Genomic DNA, 18,494 nt, shown 5'->3' with positions numbered 1-18,494 from the left:
TTTTTTGAAGAAATATCTTCTTTTAGAGATCACAAAATATTTTCTTTTATTCTCGTCATTAATAATCAACTACAAGTAAACAGGGATACATCAATACACATGGGTAATTTTAGACCAGAGTTGTGAAAAAATGTTATTGCTTCCTATATGATTAACATTTGCCCCAAAGTTTTTGAAGTACATTAACATAACAACCTTTTATGGTAGGTCCTCCTTATCGTACAATTGTAAATTAACTGGGGGTCTTAAATAGCATTCTCGAGTTCTATGGAGAGTGAATGGTGGACCTAGGCATCAAGCTCAGATCTAATTGCAGAGACTGTACTCTTTTTCTTTACGTGTACAATTCAGTTTTTTAGTATGTCCACAGTATTGTGCAACCATAACTACGATCAACTTAGAACATTTTCACCACCCTATAAAGAAACCTGTTATCCTTTAGCAGGTATCCTCCCTACCGGTGTGAGGCAACATTTTGTTTCTATAGATCTGCCTCTTCTGGACATTTGATATAAATTAAATTATACAATACGCAGCCTTTTGTGTCTGACTTCTTTCACTTGGAATAGTGTTTTCAAGGTTCATCCATGTTGTAGCATGTATCAGTGCTCCATTCTTGTTAATTGCCCCAAAATAATATCCATCATGTGGGTGTACTACTGTTTGTTTATTCATCAGCTAATAGACATTTGGGTTGTCCCCACCTTTCAGCTAGTATGAATAATGCTGCTCTGGACATTTGTGAACAAGTATTTGTGTGAACTTATGTTTTCATTCCTCTTGGGTACATAGCTGGGAGCGGAATTGCTGGCTCATATGGTAATGCTATGTTTAACTTTTTACAAAACTGCCCAACTTTTTTCCTAAGCAGCTGCAGCATTGTGTATTACAACCAGCAATGTGTGACAGTTCCAGTTTTTCTGCATCCTATCAATACTTGTTATTGTCTGTTTTTTGTGTTGTTTTTTTTTTTTTTTGATTATAGCCGTTTCAGTTGGTTTGAGGTGGTACCTAATTGTTCAGAGACTGTACACTCAATGCTGTTCTCAGCTGCCTCTCGATAAGTAGTTTGGCGTTAAACTTTAATTGGATGTGAGGGACATTTAAAATTAATCAAAGAATATTTAGAATGAGCAAAGCATGGACGTACAGCAGAATGGAGTTCTGATACAGTTAAAATGTATGTGCCAAAGGTTTAAAACTAGGTTTGGCTTTCGTGACTCATGAAAGAAATGACCATGCTCACTGGCCAAAAGTGACATATCATTCAGTTTTATTTCATTATAAAGACTGCATGAGAGGTGAGGCTGGTATTTCCATGTACATGCTGATTGTGAGACTGGAATAGTCATAATTGTTCTTATACATTCTTTCTATTGGGCCAAATTTGACCATACTTATTTAAAGTCGATTTGTCTCTTTATTTGCTTTATTTCATAAATAACTTTCTGCAAACTAATACATCTTTTATTCTTTTTATGTTATAGGTTCAGTCGGCAATGTGTTGTTGACAAAGACAAAAGGAATCAATGTAGATATTGTCGATTAAGAAAGTGTTTTAGAGCAGGAATGAAAAAAGAAGGTAATAATATATAACGCAATAGTGATACTTAACATTACTGATTAAAAATGTTATATACACATTCTCATTTGATCAAAACATTTTCACATGAGTTCTGATTTTCCTCAATTTTTCTCAATGAAGCATCTATGGTTTTTTGAGCTTAAAAATTTATTCAAAGACACTGACACCCAGCTCGTAAGCGGTGCAACCAGTCTTTATCTAATGACTGTTTGAATCCAGACACCATTCTTTCCACTACTGTGTTACACCTGGCAACAAAATTGTTGTCTAAATAACATTCCAATATCCTGTTCAAATGATAAATGGCAGACTCTATTAATAGGTTGAAATTGTGAATGCATTTTGAAACACATTTTTATTGTCAATAACAATTGAATGTCTTTATTTATTTGATAAACATTAACAGAACATTGACATTTCATGATTTCATTTATTTATTTAACAAATATTCATTGAGCACTGCTACTCTCCAAACACGGTTCTGGGTGCTCAGTTTTCAGTAGTTAATGTACTAGAATAATCCTCTTAGGGAGCTTATATTCTGTTAAGGGACAGAGACATAGACTAGATACTCGACTTTCATTTTGAACATATTAAGTAATCTGATTATATTACCCTACATTCTGAATATGCTTAACTTAGAAACAAATGTGCTGAACACATTTACATGCTTGACACTACAAGAATAGCCACGACAAGACTTACACTTATCACTTTTGCCACATGTTTATGCCTGTCATATACAAAGAGATACTTTTCAGAACTATTTCACAGACTATCCAAAACTTAAGTTAAATCACTGTACTACAGAAATGTGAGGTGTTTCAAACCTGTCTTGGAGATAACTAGTTTTTTTCTTTGTCACTCACTATTTTTAATAGACAAATATTCCATTAGTTTCATTCAGGTTGCTAGTCTCAAAAAAGAAGGCAAGTGTAAGTTCACAAAATTAGAGGAGAAGCACCTTTCCTATTTTAAAATGACTTATTTGCAATGACATATTGGGTAGTTTATGGGATTAATTGTGTACTTTGTCAATCACCTTCATTCATTTCTAATTGAGCTTCAGCTTTACTCCTACAAAAGTATAAGCAAATCACCATCCTATATTTCCTTTAAGAGTTTTACAGTTTGAGAAATAAAGAATTGTTTTCAAAAATAGTGAAAATGTGTCTTCTACTATTCATAGAATAATACATTAGTTTTTCTAAATAGAGTAGGAAGTAACTTTTGGGTTTAAGAGTAGTGATGTATTTCTTATTTACAATAATAGCATAATGTCAAGGTTAGTTTAAGATGGAAACGTATATAAGCATAGTTTTATGTCAAAACCTATGACAGCAAGAAGGTTACAAATGTTCACAATATCTTTTATCATTTTTCTAGAGATTGATCATGTAAATTAAATTTATAAAACCATGGCTTACATTTTAATTTTTTATCTCCACAAATGTATTTCATCAGTTTAGGCTGAAAATCAATGACAATTTCTGTAAAAAAAAAAAAAAAAAAAAGAGGGGGAGAGCAAGCTACCAGTAAATATAATTTTAAAATAAAATATTAATGATTCATTCCAACTTAAAGACTACACTCACTCTTAAAGTCAAAAAGTTCAGTATTTTCTCTTCCAAATTAATGAATTGATAGTTAATAATAACTTTGGGGCATACTGTCGATTTTGGCATAGAAATTAGTGGATTTTTACAATAAAAAAAAGAAATGCATTAAAAATAATCTGATAGTTTAATGATTTAGCTTTCCAGCAGAACAGAGTACGGCCTTAAGTTAATTAATTTAAATGTCATAGGCCTTGTTTTTATTATTTTTGGGAAACAGTTAATTTTATCTTCTAAGTTTTGAAATCCAACTTTGACATCTGATTTATATTATTCTTCGTGTGACAAACATAGGTTAATACCCGGCCCCTTCACTCTTCCTTATCTTTAATACTTAGTTTTTAATCAGGAATTTGGGGAGACATGGTATTCTTTCTTTTCTTTCTGAAACAAGTAGTTGTAGTTCCCTTAGAAGCTTTTTATATCATCCGTGAGATTTCTTCACCTTTCCCAAATGCTGATAGTCAAACGTCAGGCTTCTCAGGAGACACTTCCTACCTACTGCAACTTTTGCTTTATTAATGTTGTACTCTCCCAAGACATTGTTTCATCAGATTGCAATGTTAAAATCGCCATAACTAAAATAAATTAACTTTCCATTTTTGCTAGTGTTTTAGAAGGAAAAGAAAATGGAAGTTCCAAGAATCTATGACTCACATCTTCTGACAGTGACTACTCTCTTATCTTTGACCTGGTCAATCTCAGAAGCGATACTCTCCCTCTAGTTATCGTACGGATTTATTAACTTTAAGAAACTGGAAAACCATCTTATTAAAATACAGCATGGCTGAACTGGCTGACCCAACACTTTCTAACATGTATGCTATCACCAAGTCCCAAATGGCAAGATTTTATGAGCTCAAGCGACAAGCCTGGCTCCTTCTACTTTTAAAAGTGCTAGAGAATGATAAACATCTTCAGTCATACTCCTCCCAACCCCGGGTTTTTAAGACATATCCCTTCTCACTTTTTATACTCGTTTTTTTTTTTAATCCAAAGTGTGTATCTTGATATCGACGAAAGGGAACCGACCAATTAAAAACTGTGCCTTTTTCTCCCCTAGCTGTGCAAAACGAGCGCGATAGAATAAGCACCAGAAGAAGCACATTTGATGGCAGCAACATCCCTTCCATTAACACACTGGCTCAGGCAGAACATCGGTCTCGCCAGGTACCTGCCACCCCCAGCCTCCTGCCCGCCTAAGAGAATCCAGTGTCTATTTAGGCGGAATGCTGACATAATCTAATATTTTCAAAGTCAAACTCTCGAATGTGTGTGCGTGTCATTTGAGCTTTACTTTGAAAAATATTAGTTGGACTTTAGACTTAATTTTGACTTTTCTTGGACACGTTCCTATTTATTAAATGGGAAAATGAAGCGCATTTCAATCGAAGATTATAAAAAGAAGCCGTTTGTTTACAAAATTGGTTTAAAATATGCTTGATGCATAGCACCGCTCTCTGGGGGCACTATCTTGTTTTCTTGACTGAATCTGTAAAATCAGTTACCACAACTTCTGGGGAGTTTGGTTGAAACCTATCATCAGAGCTTCCCTGAACATGATGTCTGGACTCAAGAACTGACCTTGGCACCTGCTTTGGAAGCCGGTCTTTAAGGGAAGAGGCAGAATTTAAAACAAAACAAAAAACACACACACAGGAAAAATAGTTTAAGTTTCTAGAATGAGAATATGAGTTCTCGAGTTTAAAAATGTAGGTCATGTTGATGCATAAAAAAAATAAATCAGGAATAAAATAAACTCTTTAAAGACAGTTTATTTTAGCATTGCTCCTATTAGAAATGTTAATGGTATTTTTCTATTATAAGGCAAATTATGAAATAGCTAACTATTAATCCGATCCTATAATGAGGGAGTACAACTTTCGCTTTTGATAACACAAGGGTCATATGAGGAGGTTAACGTCACCGTTATCATCATTGTTACCTGGAGATTACTTGATGGTCCTATAAAGCATTTAGAGCATGACTTAAAGGGGAGCTGTGAGGAAGTACATATTCACTACCCAAGAATGACACGTACACACGCATGTTCAAAAATTTCAAAAACAAAGTTTGTAAGAATGTTTGGAAAGTGATTTCTTTGGCAGAAAGACATTTTAACACCATTTCTATTTTTACATAGTTCAGAATTGTATATCATTTTTGAAAGCATCATTATATGTTAGGCTTTTCTATGTGGCTGAGTCAAAAGTTAGCATCTTCATTTTATTTTGAGGGGCTTCCATTCAGTGCATAACAGAAATCATTCCGGCTTCTTGTCTAAATCTTTTCTCCCTAGTTTGGTAAACTTCATCCACTGGAAACATTGTCAGCAAATTAAAGATGGGTTTTCATAATGAAAATGTCATTTTTTAATTAAAAATAAAATCACAGAGCATGTTTCATGTAAATACTCCATTGTCTCTTGGTAGAGTCATTTTGAATTATGAAACACCCCAAAAGTTGGGTAACTTATTTTACAGATTTAGCCAGTAAAATAAGAAACTGCTCCCAGAGCACGTGCTATGCAGTGAATGTTTTCAATTTAATTAGAACTGATGAGTATTTTATTTCTCAATCTAAAAATATTTAGTGTATTTCAAGATATTGTGATGTTTCACCACTGCTTTAGTGGTGTTTATTGCAGTCATAGAAAAAAGAATATTGTTATGTCTTCTGTTGAATGATGAATTAATAGAATGTTTTTCACGCCAGATCTCAGCCTCCAGCCCTGGTGCAAGCACTGACATAAATGTTAAGAAAATTGCGAGTATCGGTGATGTCTGTGAATCTATGAAACAGCAACTCTTAGTCTTGGTGGAATGGGCGAAATATATCCCTGCCTTCTGTGAGTTACCACTGGACGATCAGGTATAACTTAAAGAAGTGATGAATGCTTTCGAAAACGTTTTTTCAACTTTGCCAAGTTTTTGTGTTCTTTTAATTATGTTTACAATAGATTCACTATATTTGACAAAGGTTAAATGATCTTATGCGAGAAAAAGATTGATTTTCTTGCTCATTCGCCTTCTTGTTCTATCAAGAGGCACAGGCGTTTAACTTCTATTTTAGGGGTCTTGAAAATTTATTGATTGGGTGAAGTTGAGCAAGACACTGTTCTTCCCTCTTGGAGTTTGAAAAGAGTAACTGATGGTGAAAGACAGATAAGTAACTGCCACTGTGAAATAAAGGATTGTCAGGGCAAAAGTCTGGGAGGCAAATGGTACACTGTTTTGTCTTGGTATTAACTGAAGGTGCCGTGTAAAATTCCTCACAAATGCCGGGCCCCTTCTCAACAGAAACCACACAGGTGGCGTCGGTCTTTTGAGCACTTTGTGCAATTAACATATAAAATTTTGCTCCTCCTATTGTCAATTTTATTCTAGCATTACTGTATGAAAATTATAGGTCTGGCAATAAAAGACTGTAGAATCATGCTTTGAGATCTATGGAGAGAAAAAGAGAATTCATGAATAATGATCTTTCCTAATAAATATATTTTCATACTTTGTCATATATACATTAAGACATTTTAATTAATAGTTAAGAACTTTAATTTCTAATTAGTCTATGAAGGTTAGATCATTAGTTTTAAATTTGTTTCAAACTCTTCCATCTAAGCAGTATACAATATTTTGTAGATGCAAATATTTTGATATTTTCCTATTCCCCCCACATTGAATAAACCATGCTCTCTACGTATTACACCCAGTGTCCATCGTTACCTTCTTTGACCAGTGTTATCATGGATAGACACAAACAAACTGTCAAAGGGAAAGGTGCAAGATTGTTTGAAAATCAAAGAAGGACAAACTATTTACACAACCAGAAAAAAAAGTGATCATAAGTGAGTTACATTTCTAGGGGAGTATTTCACTTGGTGAAAAAAAAAAATCTGTGAAATCTGAAATCATTCTTAAAATGTTCTGTAACTGCCTTCCTGGTATGAGTCATGGTTATTGACGTATCATAAAGATAACTTGGCTCAGAAGGTTATTTCAGAGTGAATAATGCTAAATTGCTAAAACATACTTGTCTCACCCCAAGCCATATAAGTAAGGTTATGCTATTTATCAGTTTTATATTTTTATTGTCACTCCTCTTTAAAAGCTGCTGACTTATGAATGAAGACAATAATTTAAAAATTGGAAACCTGAAATCCAGTGACCTGTCAAAAATGGTTTTTTATTTACTAATCAGATTTTAATATGAACAATATAGCATTAACAGCAATGGATTGACAACTGTCTATTTTGGGTAAGGCACTGGGAAATTAGCTTTCAGTTGTCTTATATATTAGATTATTTTATTTAATGCTCTCAGGAACTCTGAGGCATATGTTTTATAATCTCCACTTAATAATTTTTTAAAACTAAACTCTAGATCAGTTAAATTCACTCAGTAAATCCATCAAACAAACATTTATTAGAACTACTGTTCAGTTTTAGGAGCTGTAAGTATTCAGCAGTAAAAATATAGATTACACCACTATTCTCATAAAGTTTGCATTCTATTTGGGAGAGACGGACCATAAAAAATATACAGATTATGAGTAAGTTGCTGCGAGGTGGGGATAAGTTCTATAAAATAAAATGGGATGAGTTGTTGGAGAATGACAGGGGTTGGAGTGGTAACAGATACTTTAAATTGGGGGTCAGAGAAGATTTTTTCCTGAAACCTGAATGACAAGGGACTAAGCATACCAAGATGTGAGGAGAAAGCTTCTGAGTTCACAACCAGCATATTCAAAGGCCCTGAGGCAAGCAGAAACATGTACCTGCAGAAGAGTCAGCAAAGGAGTTTGCAAGGTGAAGCCAGAGGCGCGGGAGGGGGCAAAGCACTGAGCCATCCTTGGTTAAGGAGTTTGGATTTTATGCTCAGGTCAATAGGAAGCCAGTGAAGAGTTTTCAGCAGAGAAGTGGTAGTAAGTGATTATTTTATGAATATTATCTTGGAAGCTCTATCAAGAAAGATTGAGGATCGAGGAACCAGGAAGGGAGTGGGAATACTTGTCAGAGTATATTGTGGAACCCAGGGGATGAAGGACAAAGGCTGGACGATTAGAGAAGAATCAAAATGGAGTCTCGTTTGTGAAATGAACAAGCATTTCGCATGGTGGTGCCGTTTACTAAGATGCTGAAGACGTGGAGGAGCATTCCTTTGATGTGCTAAATTTGAAATGCTTCCTATTATTTCTAGTGGTGATGTTCAGCAGGCACCTGAGTGTATGCACCGAGCTCAGTTGAGAACTTGTGCAGAGTCAGAAGATCGATCCAGAATGTATTAGAATCCAGATCCCCCCATCCTCCTTTCACTGTCACGAGTCCTCACTTTGCTTTTGTTTATTCAGTTTATTATGTGGAAGACATTGTGTTTTACATATATTTTCTCATTTAATCCTTTGGTCTGCTCTTTGAAATGTTTCCCTCCATCTCCACTTGAAAACAAATGAGTCTCAAACATGAATGGTTCACCCAAAATTAAACAGGTAGTAAGTGGAATTGAACTCTGCTTTGTTTCATTTCATTTCATTCCAGAGTATTTCATTTCATTCATTTCATTTAATTGTTCTGTTGTTTGTTTTGTTTATTTTTGCTGACGTTGTATTGACTTGTTAGTTTCAGAAATTTTGAAAAAAATGAAACTCTATTGACATTCCAAAATAGAAAGCTTATTGATGGCAACTACTTATGAATATTATAGTTGGTTAAACATAAAAAATGTCCCAGGCTTAAAGAACACTAAGTTCATCAGACTCATACCATCTTCTAATCACCCAGTTTTATAATTAATTGTTGAACCTGGACTTTTTCATTAAGGTGGCACTGTTGAGAGCTCATGCCGGGGAACATTTGCTGCTAGGAGCCACAAAGAGATCCATGCTGTATAAAGATATTTTGCTTTTGGGTAAGTTTTGTCTTAATTTATGAAGAAATTATGCACGCTTCCTTCTGACACAGATGCCAATGTACCAACCATTCACAGACACTGTCAAATGGTGCTCTCGCTTCACAGATTGGATTTAACTGATCATGTCCTCACTCAGGCCCCAGGTTTTTTTTTTGTTTTGGTTTGTTTGTTGTTTGTTTTTTTTGCTTTGCTTTGATTGCAACGGAATGCAGAGTGCATTGGATATTCAGGGTGAATTAAGATTTAAAAATAAAAGGAAGATGTTGCTCAGTAAACATAACTGTGAGGTATATTTAAATCACAGGACAGAGAATTCATGATTTCTGTGACTGTCCTATGAGGTCCCAATGTTGTTTCATACTCCCTCTGTGCCTACTTAATAATTGCAGTATGTTGTTTTATACTTTTTTAAGGAACACCTGTATCTCCCATGATCTCATTGCCCATGATACGCTACAAAATCCCAAGACTTAAAAAAACACAAAATGGTGACAGTGTCTAGAAAATTCTAATAGTGAAATAACAGTGCTAGAAGAGGCAAAAGTAGGATGGCAGGTGGAACGGAAGGTGGGGGAGAGACAAAGGAAAAGCTTTTGTCTTCACTAAGGCAGTTTCCAATCCCCCCACCCTACTTAACTTACAAAATTAGGTTTCCTGTTGAAAGAGTTAAGATTCCCCGATGCTTATTAGCTCCACCTCTCCATGGCGTGTGCGAAATCATGCACTAAATTGTTGATTCTCTTTATGTGATAGATATTTCATGCTCAAATATAAATAAATTGAGCACAATGTAGTGAGAGCGGATGTTTATTGAGGACATGCTATGTAACCGGCATTGCTCAAAGTGCTTTACACATATATCAACACTCTCTCGTATAATCAATCCTCACAATAACCCTAAGGGATAGGTACTATTATTTCCGGCCCATTTTTCAGGTGAAGAAATGGAGGCAGAGAAAGTTTACCTAAGGTCACAAAGCTAGTAAGGCCACAAAGGCCAGAGCCAGAATTCTAAACCACATAATGTGACTCCAGAGACTATTCTCTCAGATTCTATTAAACATTCTCTTGCCTTTAGAGAAACCCCTTCTCATTACAAATGTGAATACAAGACACCTAGCAAACAAAATGGTTTTACTATTAGTTCTAGATTGTTTTATCGTGAAAAAATTAGGTAAACTAAGATGAGCAATGATACATTTTTTTAATACTTTTGCACATATTGTTACACTAATCAGTGTCTTTGCCTGCAATGAACGAAATCAGAATATTCTGTTTTTTTTTTTTTTTAAATTGGGGAACAGTGTGTTTCTCCGGAGCCCATCAGCTCCAAGTCATTGTTCTTCAATCTAGTTGTGGAGGGCGCAGCTCAGCTCCAAGTCCAGTTGCCGTTTTCAATTGAACCAGCAACCTTGTTGCTGAGACCTCACACTCTAACCAACTAAGCCATCGGCCGCTCCCAGAATATTCTGCTTTTTATGAAACCATAAAATAACAATTTAGATGCTATTTTAGGAGTACGATAAGTTTCTAATTTTCTAATATTTTAGAAGCTCTAATAAATACTGGTCATATACTATCCAGAGACTTTTTAATTTAGAATGGTCTTTCGGGATGAGGTGGTCCACTCTCTATCCAATTTCTGAAATCCCTTAAATCCTTCCCTGTAAAGTGATCATGCCATCTGTACTTGAAGCCAGGAAGAGAGAATTTACTATTTAATGAGGCAACTTGTGAGAATACACATGTTCATTTTCAAAAAGTCAGCCTGGTCTACTTGGGCTTATTGAAATTATCTCGGTAGTTGTAAACCTGCATGTACCTGGACACTAAAAGAGGGCTGTTTTTAATCCACTGTAAAACAGAAAGATTCCTTGGGTTTCTATATTGTGCTCATTAATGAGTAAGACACGAAAAGATAACTGGCAGCAGAAAGCTAATCATTACACTTTGTTTCTCCCTTGTCAATATTAGCTTGTTATTAGCCTGTACTTCAGTGTTATCGCCGGTGACTGAGGCTGTTAAAATGCATGCGATCGTGCTATCACTGTTGATCCTTTAAGTGTGCTGGAGTTTTTCTAACTTAACACCACCAAGAGAGGAAGTGCTATTCTTATTTCTGCAAGGGAAGGCCATTCAAAGCATTGCTTTGTCAAAACTTAAATACTGTCTGACACTTTCTTGGGGGGGGGGGGGTGTGGTGTGATTATTTTTATTTTCTTTCTCCCTAGGAAACAACTACATTATTCACCGCAACAGCTGTGAAGTTGAGATCAGCCGTGTGGCCAACCGGGTGCTAGACGAGCTGGTCCGACCATTTCAGGAAATCCAGATCGATGACAATGAATATGCCTGCTTGAAGGCCATTGTATTTTTTGATCCAGGTTGGTGTCCGCAGTCCCACGGAACAATAGTTTGAATGAACATCGAACTGTTGTTGTGTTAACCTGAGAATACTTACTGTCACACTCTCGCAAGCATAAATGTTGAGACTGCCCTTTTCGCTCCTTTATTAGATGCGAAAGGGCTAAGTGACCCGGTCAAGATTAAGAACATGCGGTTCCAAGTGCAGCTCAGCCTGGAGGACTACATCAACGACCGGCAGTACGACTCTCGCGGGCGGTTTGGGGAGCTGCTTCTGCTCCTGCCCACGCTGCAAAGCATCACCTGGCAAATGATCGAGCAGATACAGTTCGTCAAGCTTTTCGGGATGGTGAAAATCGACAACTTGCTTCAGGAGATGTTACTGGGTGGTAAGTGTGCTTGGGAATCTCTGTTATATTCATGAGAGCCACACTGCGTGCTTTAGAATAAGTTTGACCCTTACAGTGAACTCAGTCGTTTACATGGAGAAAGTCTGCAAAGCCCATTGGATGGGGACAAAATACCATGAACATATTCAAATCCCCATCCTTACTAGCCTCCACCATCGCCACCAGTTCCACCTGGTCCGTCTAACCTCAATTTTCAGGCTCTTCAAATATGATAAATAGAAATCTATTTCCTATTTTTAGTACTCCTTGAACTATAGTTTCCTATGCCTTTACTCCTTTAAAAGCTCAAGGATATCAGAATTGCAACATAACCTAAAAATATATATAAAATATCTTAAAAGTGAACACTTTGCTCCTGAAATAATTAATGGACACAACACAATGAGAGGGGAAAAATGAGATTTCATTACTGCAATAAATGTCGGGGATAAGTTAAGAAAGCATTTATTCTGTGTTCTGATCTAGATTAAATTTCCTTATGAAATCACTTTATTTTCTTTTTAGTTTTCTGGTGCTTAATGTGTTCCTAATGATATCTTCCTGAAATAAAAGTTGTTTATGCTGTTAGGGTGATCCCAAATACTATAAACTTGAGGTAAGTGATTCTTGGAATTGCCTTAACAACAGGCAGCAAACCTAATGATTCCAGGAAACAGCACACAAGGTCCATTATTAATATACAGCATAATATGAGGCAACATTTATCTAGCCAATGTGCAGTGAAAGCTGACATTGTCCTTAATATGGCAGCGGTTCTATTAATTTATTTTTGAATTCCCAAAAAGCACTTTGCAAAAATAGCAATATTCAAGCTGTCAATCAAAACATTTGTTCCAAGGTAAAATTGCCGTTCCTGATTACATGTCACTAATGCAAGCATCTTTTTATCTTCTGTAGGTGCTTCCAATGACGTTAGCCATCTCCATCATCCAATGCATCCACATTTGTCTCAAGATCCATTAACTGGACAAACTATACTTCTAGGTCCCATGTCGACCCTGGTTCATACAGACCAGATCTGTAAGTATCTGGGCTACTTTTTAACCGTAATATGTCTAAAACTTCATTACCTGAGAAAAAGGGGGATTAGAAGGACATAATCTACTAGTACTCAGAAACTGCAAAATTTGGATACGTTTTTCTCTCCAGGACTCAACTGTGGGAGACTGTGATATTCAGTAAGACACGAATTTGCTCCCTAAAAGAGAGATGTGAACACCTAAACCTTTCTACTTCATAGGTTTGGAGCACAAAATAAAATACAAGGCAGTTCTAGCTTTGCCTGGTAATGGAGGACCCTGGACATGGTTATGCATGCTGAAACCATGCAAAGAAATCTTAATAATCCATGGGGAAATTATGGTTGCATGTGACCTTTAGAAATGTTTATCATGTAGTGTTGTATGTCAGTTATACCTCACTCAAAAATGAAGATGTTTGCCAAAACATGAAGAACTCCCTTAACCATACATTGAAAAATATCATAATCCCAATATTTATTTTTCACACTGTAATTTAAAAACATTAGAAAAACGCTGAGAAGTGAAGTTTTATTTCTTTGTAAAAATATGAAGAGAAGTAGTTTGAATAGCGCTTCCATCTCCCCTTCCTATGCCTGTAAGAGGTAATGAATATCTTTTCTTTGCCTTGATGACTTACGTTTTTGGAAGTTTGGATCAGCTACCAACATTTTATCCTCTGCATTTTCAGTGCCCTGAAATATCTCCGAGAACCCATTTCCTGTGAAGTTCTCTGCCAGTTTCATGTCCTCTGTGGCATCTCTGTCCTTTACAAAACAGCCCATTTTCTCACGTACGCTGACAAGGGTTCCTTCCCCAAGCTCCTGGAGGCATATTTAGAAACTCAAACAACAGCAGTGTCCCCAGTCCCATGGTCAGCTCTTCCTTCTATAACTCCACTTTGTTTGATTGGAATTACACTTCCAGCATTATCATTTTTTGTTTCTTTGCCGCACTTTAATCTCTTTTTTGTAAAGCCAATTCCCTTTCAGTTGTCCATTTTTGAAAAATGTCACATGGATTTATCACTAGGAGGCAGGAGATAACACAGCTACACACTTCGTGAGTGGAATAAAATATGTTCAGGACCAGTCATGGACAGACTGACAGATGAGATGTGATTGATCACCGATCACAAGACATCCGTCATTTAGGGAATTATTTGTAGGCTGAAGAGTTAACAGTACAGTCTGTGTTTATGCAGAGCTCACAGCTAATTGGGAGTTACCACGCTAACTGAAACTCAGAACGTGTTTTTGCAGGACTGATGCTATTATTACCTGATAAATGAAACCCATGCATATCAGAATTGTGGCCAGCGATGGCTACTTGGGAAAACTCTTTGGAACTAAAATGATTATATAAATATTAGGGGTTGTTAGCAGTTAAGTTAATCTGAAATGATTACAGAGTTCACACAAACTCTATTTCTATATGCTCTCTCCTGGAGATAAAAATCTCTATTTGACCAAACACCTAGAATTAATTGCCTCTGAATTTATATTAATTAATCCCAAGCAACCTCACTGAGATACCTTCAGTCATCAGGACATAATTAGTATGCATACAGGTATTACCTACTGAATTGACAATAGCCCTTAATAACTAGTTACAATGTTGTTTTACCCAAATGTCCAATGTAATGTAACAATTTCCTGAGTACCACCTGACTACTACCTCCTGGTGGGGAAAGCAGAGGCCACAAAAATACATTTTCTCACATCTATACTTTAGTTACAAGCATTGGTAGACCTATGTGTACATTTTGTCCAAAACACAAAATTCTTTGAGCATATGACAGAGGCAGAAATGAAGTTGTTAGAAAAAAAGTTCAAATTGTGGAAACAGTGTGACACATTTAACCTGTGGGTCCCAGCGTACTTGAAAGACATTGTTTGGGGACCATCCTTGCAAAGCAGATGTTACCATTTTCATTTAATAGGTGGACCAGAGCAGAGAGATGCAAGCCCAATAGATACTAAAAGCCGATACTAAAAGCCATGGCGCTGTGTCTCTTAGAGATCAGTTGTTCATAAACTCAGACAATAAAACACATTAACAACACATTAAGCATTGTAGGCGCCAACTGGCAAGAAAGTTTTACAATTCTGCTGGTGGTTGAGCCCTTTACTTTTTAAATGCTAGTTTTCTGGTAGTTTAAAAAGCATGTTGTTAGCATCATATCATCACACTTTTCATTGTTATTTTCCTCTTGTAACATAATATTTATAAGAGTCATTTGTAAAGCAAAAATCATTTGCTTTGCTCGTGCTCATGTAGAATGTTTACATTTTATCCGAAACAAAACATTAGACACATACGCACATAAAAATGTAAGTTCCTGCATCACTTTCTTGGTCTTTTAGAGCTGGCCTCTGCAGTTTCAGATCCATCCTAAAACCCCAGAAATAATTTTTAAAGCAATATGTTTATTCTTTTGCCAATTCAACTATCTAAAACTGTTAAGTTTCGAAGCAATTGCTAATCCGTACTTAATAATACTAAAGTTATTCTAGTAAAGAAAACCGGGCAAAAAGGGACTGTTCTCATCTTTGTACAGAATTTTTTTCTCGAATTAAAAAAAAAAAATTGTTTTGGAGGAAAAATATCTATGAAGTTTGCAATGCTTCAGTCTGATTATCAATCATTTTCTACTTGTTCTGTTAACTATATGGAATAGTAATAAATGTGAGTACTGAAATATTTCCAGTTTTAAAATAATTATAGAATAGCTCTTATATGATTTTATAATATGGTAAAAGTTTGCAATAGGAAGAACTAGTATGCTAGACAATGAAATATTCAAACTGTAACTTTTTTTCAATTACTTAGGCTTGCTCTTTGCATTGATGGGAAAAGGACAGACACGCTGTTATAACAGAATAATTTTGCAGTGACAAAGCCAGTAGTTTTCAGATGTGTTTAACTACAACATAGATTTTAAAGCGCTTGAAAAACACCTTGCCTTCATTTTTTATGTCCTCAAATACATTTGAGTTCATGGAATCTAAACCAAATACATTTTATTTTATGCACATTTTTATTGCAAAATTGCACCATGTGTTTCCTAAGATTTCAAAAAACACTGGCATCCTGTTAATTCTTTTCATTACCTTTTTTTTCTGCCGAGTGTGTGAGAGAAGCAGCTGCTCATACACACTATTAAGAAAGGCAGGAAACACCTTCAAGACACTCGTAAGATTTTTAAGCATGATCTAGTTCAGGTTAAATCTATTTGGAGAGATAGGCTGGGGGTGCATCTGAAACAGTGTGTCCGTGAACTGGCAGTGCATTATATAAATCACTACTTTACATATGATCGTTTAAAAACCTCCAAAATGAAGCAACGCCTCCCATGTGAGATTTTATGGATGGGTCAGGGTGACGGTCACATCACATACGACTCTCTGATTCTTTTTTAGCAACTCCTGAAACCCCACTCCCTTCCCCGCCGCAAGGCTCTGGTCAGGAACAGTACAAAACAGCTGCAAACCAAGCCTCCGTCATTTCACACCAGCCTCTCTCCAAACAAAAGCCATTGTGAGGACGCGTTTACTTCTGAACGGCACTGCATAAATGTGAAAAATTACTGGTCGTGGCATATCTCAGGATAGTGCTTCTGGCAAACTCTTAGCCAAGAATTCTCCATGGTGCTGTTATAAGATGGTAACCTATTTTCTTGTTTATATGCTCATTTGTTTGTTGTTGCTATTGTTTAAAACCTTCAGTGGCAACCACTGTACATGTGAGTTTTGGTGTGTTTATATCGTATGTGTTTTGCCCGCTTCCCTGGCACTGTGCCTAAAGCAGTTGAATCTTCTGTACGACCTTCATTTGTTGCCTTAATATTAATTTAAATCTGTAAATAGCTGCTTTCTCGTGATGTGATGTAGAACTAACTCTTCTCTTTTGACTGAGAACAGTAGATCAGAAATCCCAGATTAATAGAAAATGAACCAAGTTTTTAACAGATTTTAAATTTGCGAATTAGAAAAATAAGTTTCTGTAGAATAGGGCATAGATCTGTGAAGAAGAATCACTTATGGATATCCTGTGGCTAAAAAGGACCTTTTTGGCCTACAGTTAAATCTGCTTGTTTTAAGTTTAGAAAAATCTCCACAGCCATTCCAAAGGTGACTGAATATTCTTTCAAATCTGACTGTATTTGAAGATGTATGTTAAGATAAAAGATGTTAGTTTCAGCAGATAGGTTCCAGGCTAAACTGTAAATTGAACCCCCTAAAACAGTGGCTCAACCAAGAGAGAAGTTAATTTCTCTCTCCAAAAACAACCGAGAAGTTATCATCCATTGACTAGAACTTGGCACCTGCCCAGGGAGGCTGGGAGAGTGGGCGGAAAGCCTGTGCCCACTGAAGCTGGGCATGTAGGAGACGAATATTGGGAGACACATCAGCCATGTGTCCCCCATGTGTTGCTTCATTTAATCTTCACAACAACCATGTAAGAGGGGTGTTAGTATCTTTCTTTTATAAATAAAGAAACCTTCCTTAGAGTGTTTAAGTAACATAACCAAAGTTTATAAACCTGAAGTGTAGGAGAACCACATTTAAGCCCAGGTCTGGCTGACTTTTATGAGGATCATTAAAGCTTTGGTGTAGGATGAAAAATGGGAGTTTCTGACTGTGGTTTTTAAATATATGCAGTTGAGGGCTGATTGAACACTAGCTGTCATTTACCTATATCACACATGTTTACATGTAAGCAGGGAACGTCATAGGGTTGCAGCATGATTTGAAACCATTTTTTACTTTTAAGAAGAGTCTTACCCCTAAAAAGTATATTTTAAATATATTAAGAAAATAAATACACCAGCTAGATTATGATGAAAACAAAAACAAATGCGAATCACTAATTAATCAGATTTTTAAAAATCCAGCAACCCAGGGGTATGCGGAATGTCTAATTCCAGACTGAGGAGTACAGTTCATTGGACCTTCAAAGTATTCGATATCCTCTAAAGCTGGAGCTTATTTAAAAACAATTAATGATGGGTTGCTTCATGAACCAGTGACACACACCCCCCCACCCCTTACACATGTCATTTATTAGCTGAAGCAGGGAACAATTCGTTGAGTAATTAATTACCAATGATATAAAAAATATCGCAAGCCATAAGGAGACTGATTTACTTGATTTTTTAAAGACCTTTCAAAATTTCTAAGATCATGATTTCATAATCCCCACTTACCACACAAATAAAAAGGTTCAGTAAATGTTAACTAGCTTATTGGCTCTTAAAGTGAAATTGAACCCTTAAAGTGGAAAATGATTACTTAGTTAGAAGCTATCATTGATTTAATAGAATCAATAAATTCTTTCAAGAGCTGGTACCTTTGTGCAACCAGAAAATATGTCTTTGAGAGAGAAAAAAGGAAAGTTTTTAAAACTTTTTTTTTGTTGTTGAAAATTTGGTGTCTCTGTTTCTGAATAAGAATGTTTTTGATTTTTATAAATACAAATGTCATTTGTAGATTCCTGCTTACTTTTTTGTGTCCTCTTAGATGATCATAAAAAAAAAAACTTTACAACACGAAACAAATCATTATTAGTTAGCCCTTTAACTTATCTG

The 18,494-nt window shown here is 35.9% G+C and overlaps 1 protein-coding gene across 2 annotated transcripts in view; it reads left to right on the top strand.

Annotated features, from left to right (window-relative positions):
• HNF4G (hepatocyte nuclear factor 4 gamma) overlaps positions 1 to 17,974 on the top strand; it is a 45,643-nt gene extending 27,669 nt beyond the window's left edge. For both annotated transcript variants that reach the window (XM_033126836.1, XM_033126835.1), the window contains exons 3-10: positions 1,488 to 1,582; positions 4,265 to 4,371; positions 5,917 to 6,072; positions 9,021 to 9,108; positions 11,343 to 11,495; positions 11,628 to 11,864; positions 12,783 to 12,905; positions 16,327 to 17,974. In XM_033126836.1, the coding sequence (XP_032982727.1) occupies positions 1,488 to 1,582; positions 4,265 to 4,371; positions 5,917 to 6,072; positions 9,021 to 9,108; positions 11,343 to 11,495; positions 11,628 to 11,864; positions 12,783 to 12,905; positions 16,327 to 16,448 (1,081 nt within the window). In that variant the 3' untranslated portion in view covers positions 16,449 to 17,974. The remainder of the gene's footprint in view (positions 1 to 1,487; positions 1,583 to 4,264; positions 4,372 to 5,916; positions 6,073 to 9,020; positions 9,109 to 11,342; positions 11,496 to 11,627; positions 11,865 to 12,782; positions 12,906 to 16,326) is intronic.
• Positions 17,975 to 18,494: the final 520 nt, after the last annotated feature.

This window comes from Rhinolophus ferrumequinum, chromosome 14, assembly GCF_004115265.2.
Source record: "Rhinolophus ferrumequinum isolate MPI-CBG mRhiFer1 chromosome 14, mRhiFer1_v1.p, whole genome shotgun sequence".
Lineage (NCBI taxonomy): Eukaryota > Metazoa > Chordata > Mammalia > Chiroptera > Rhinolophidae > Rhinolophus > Rhinolophus ferrumequinum.
Note: the sequence above shows the minus strand (reverse complement) of the source record. Positions and strands in the feature narration are given on the sequence as shown.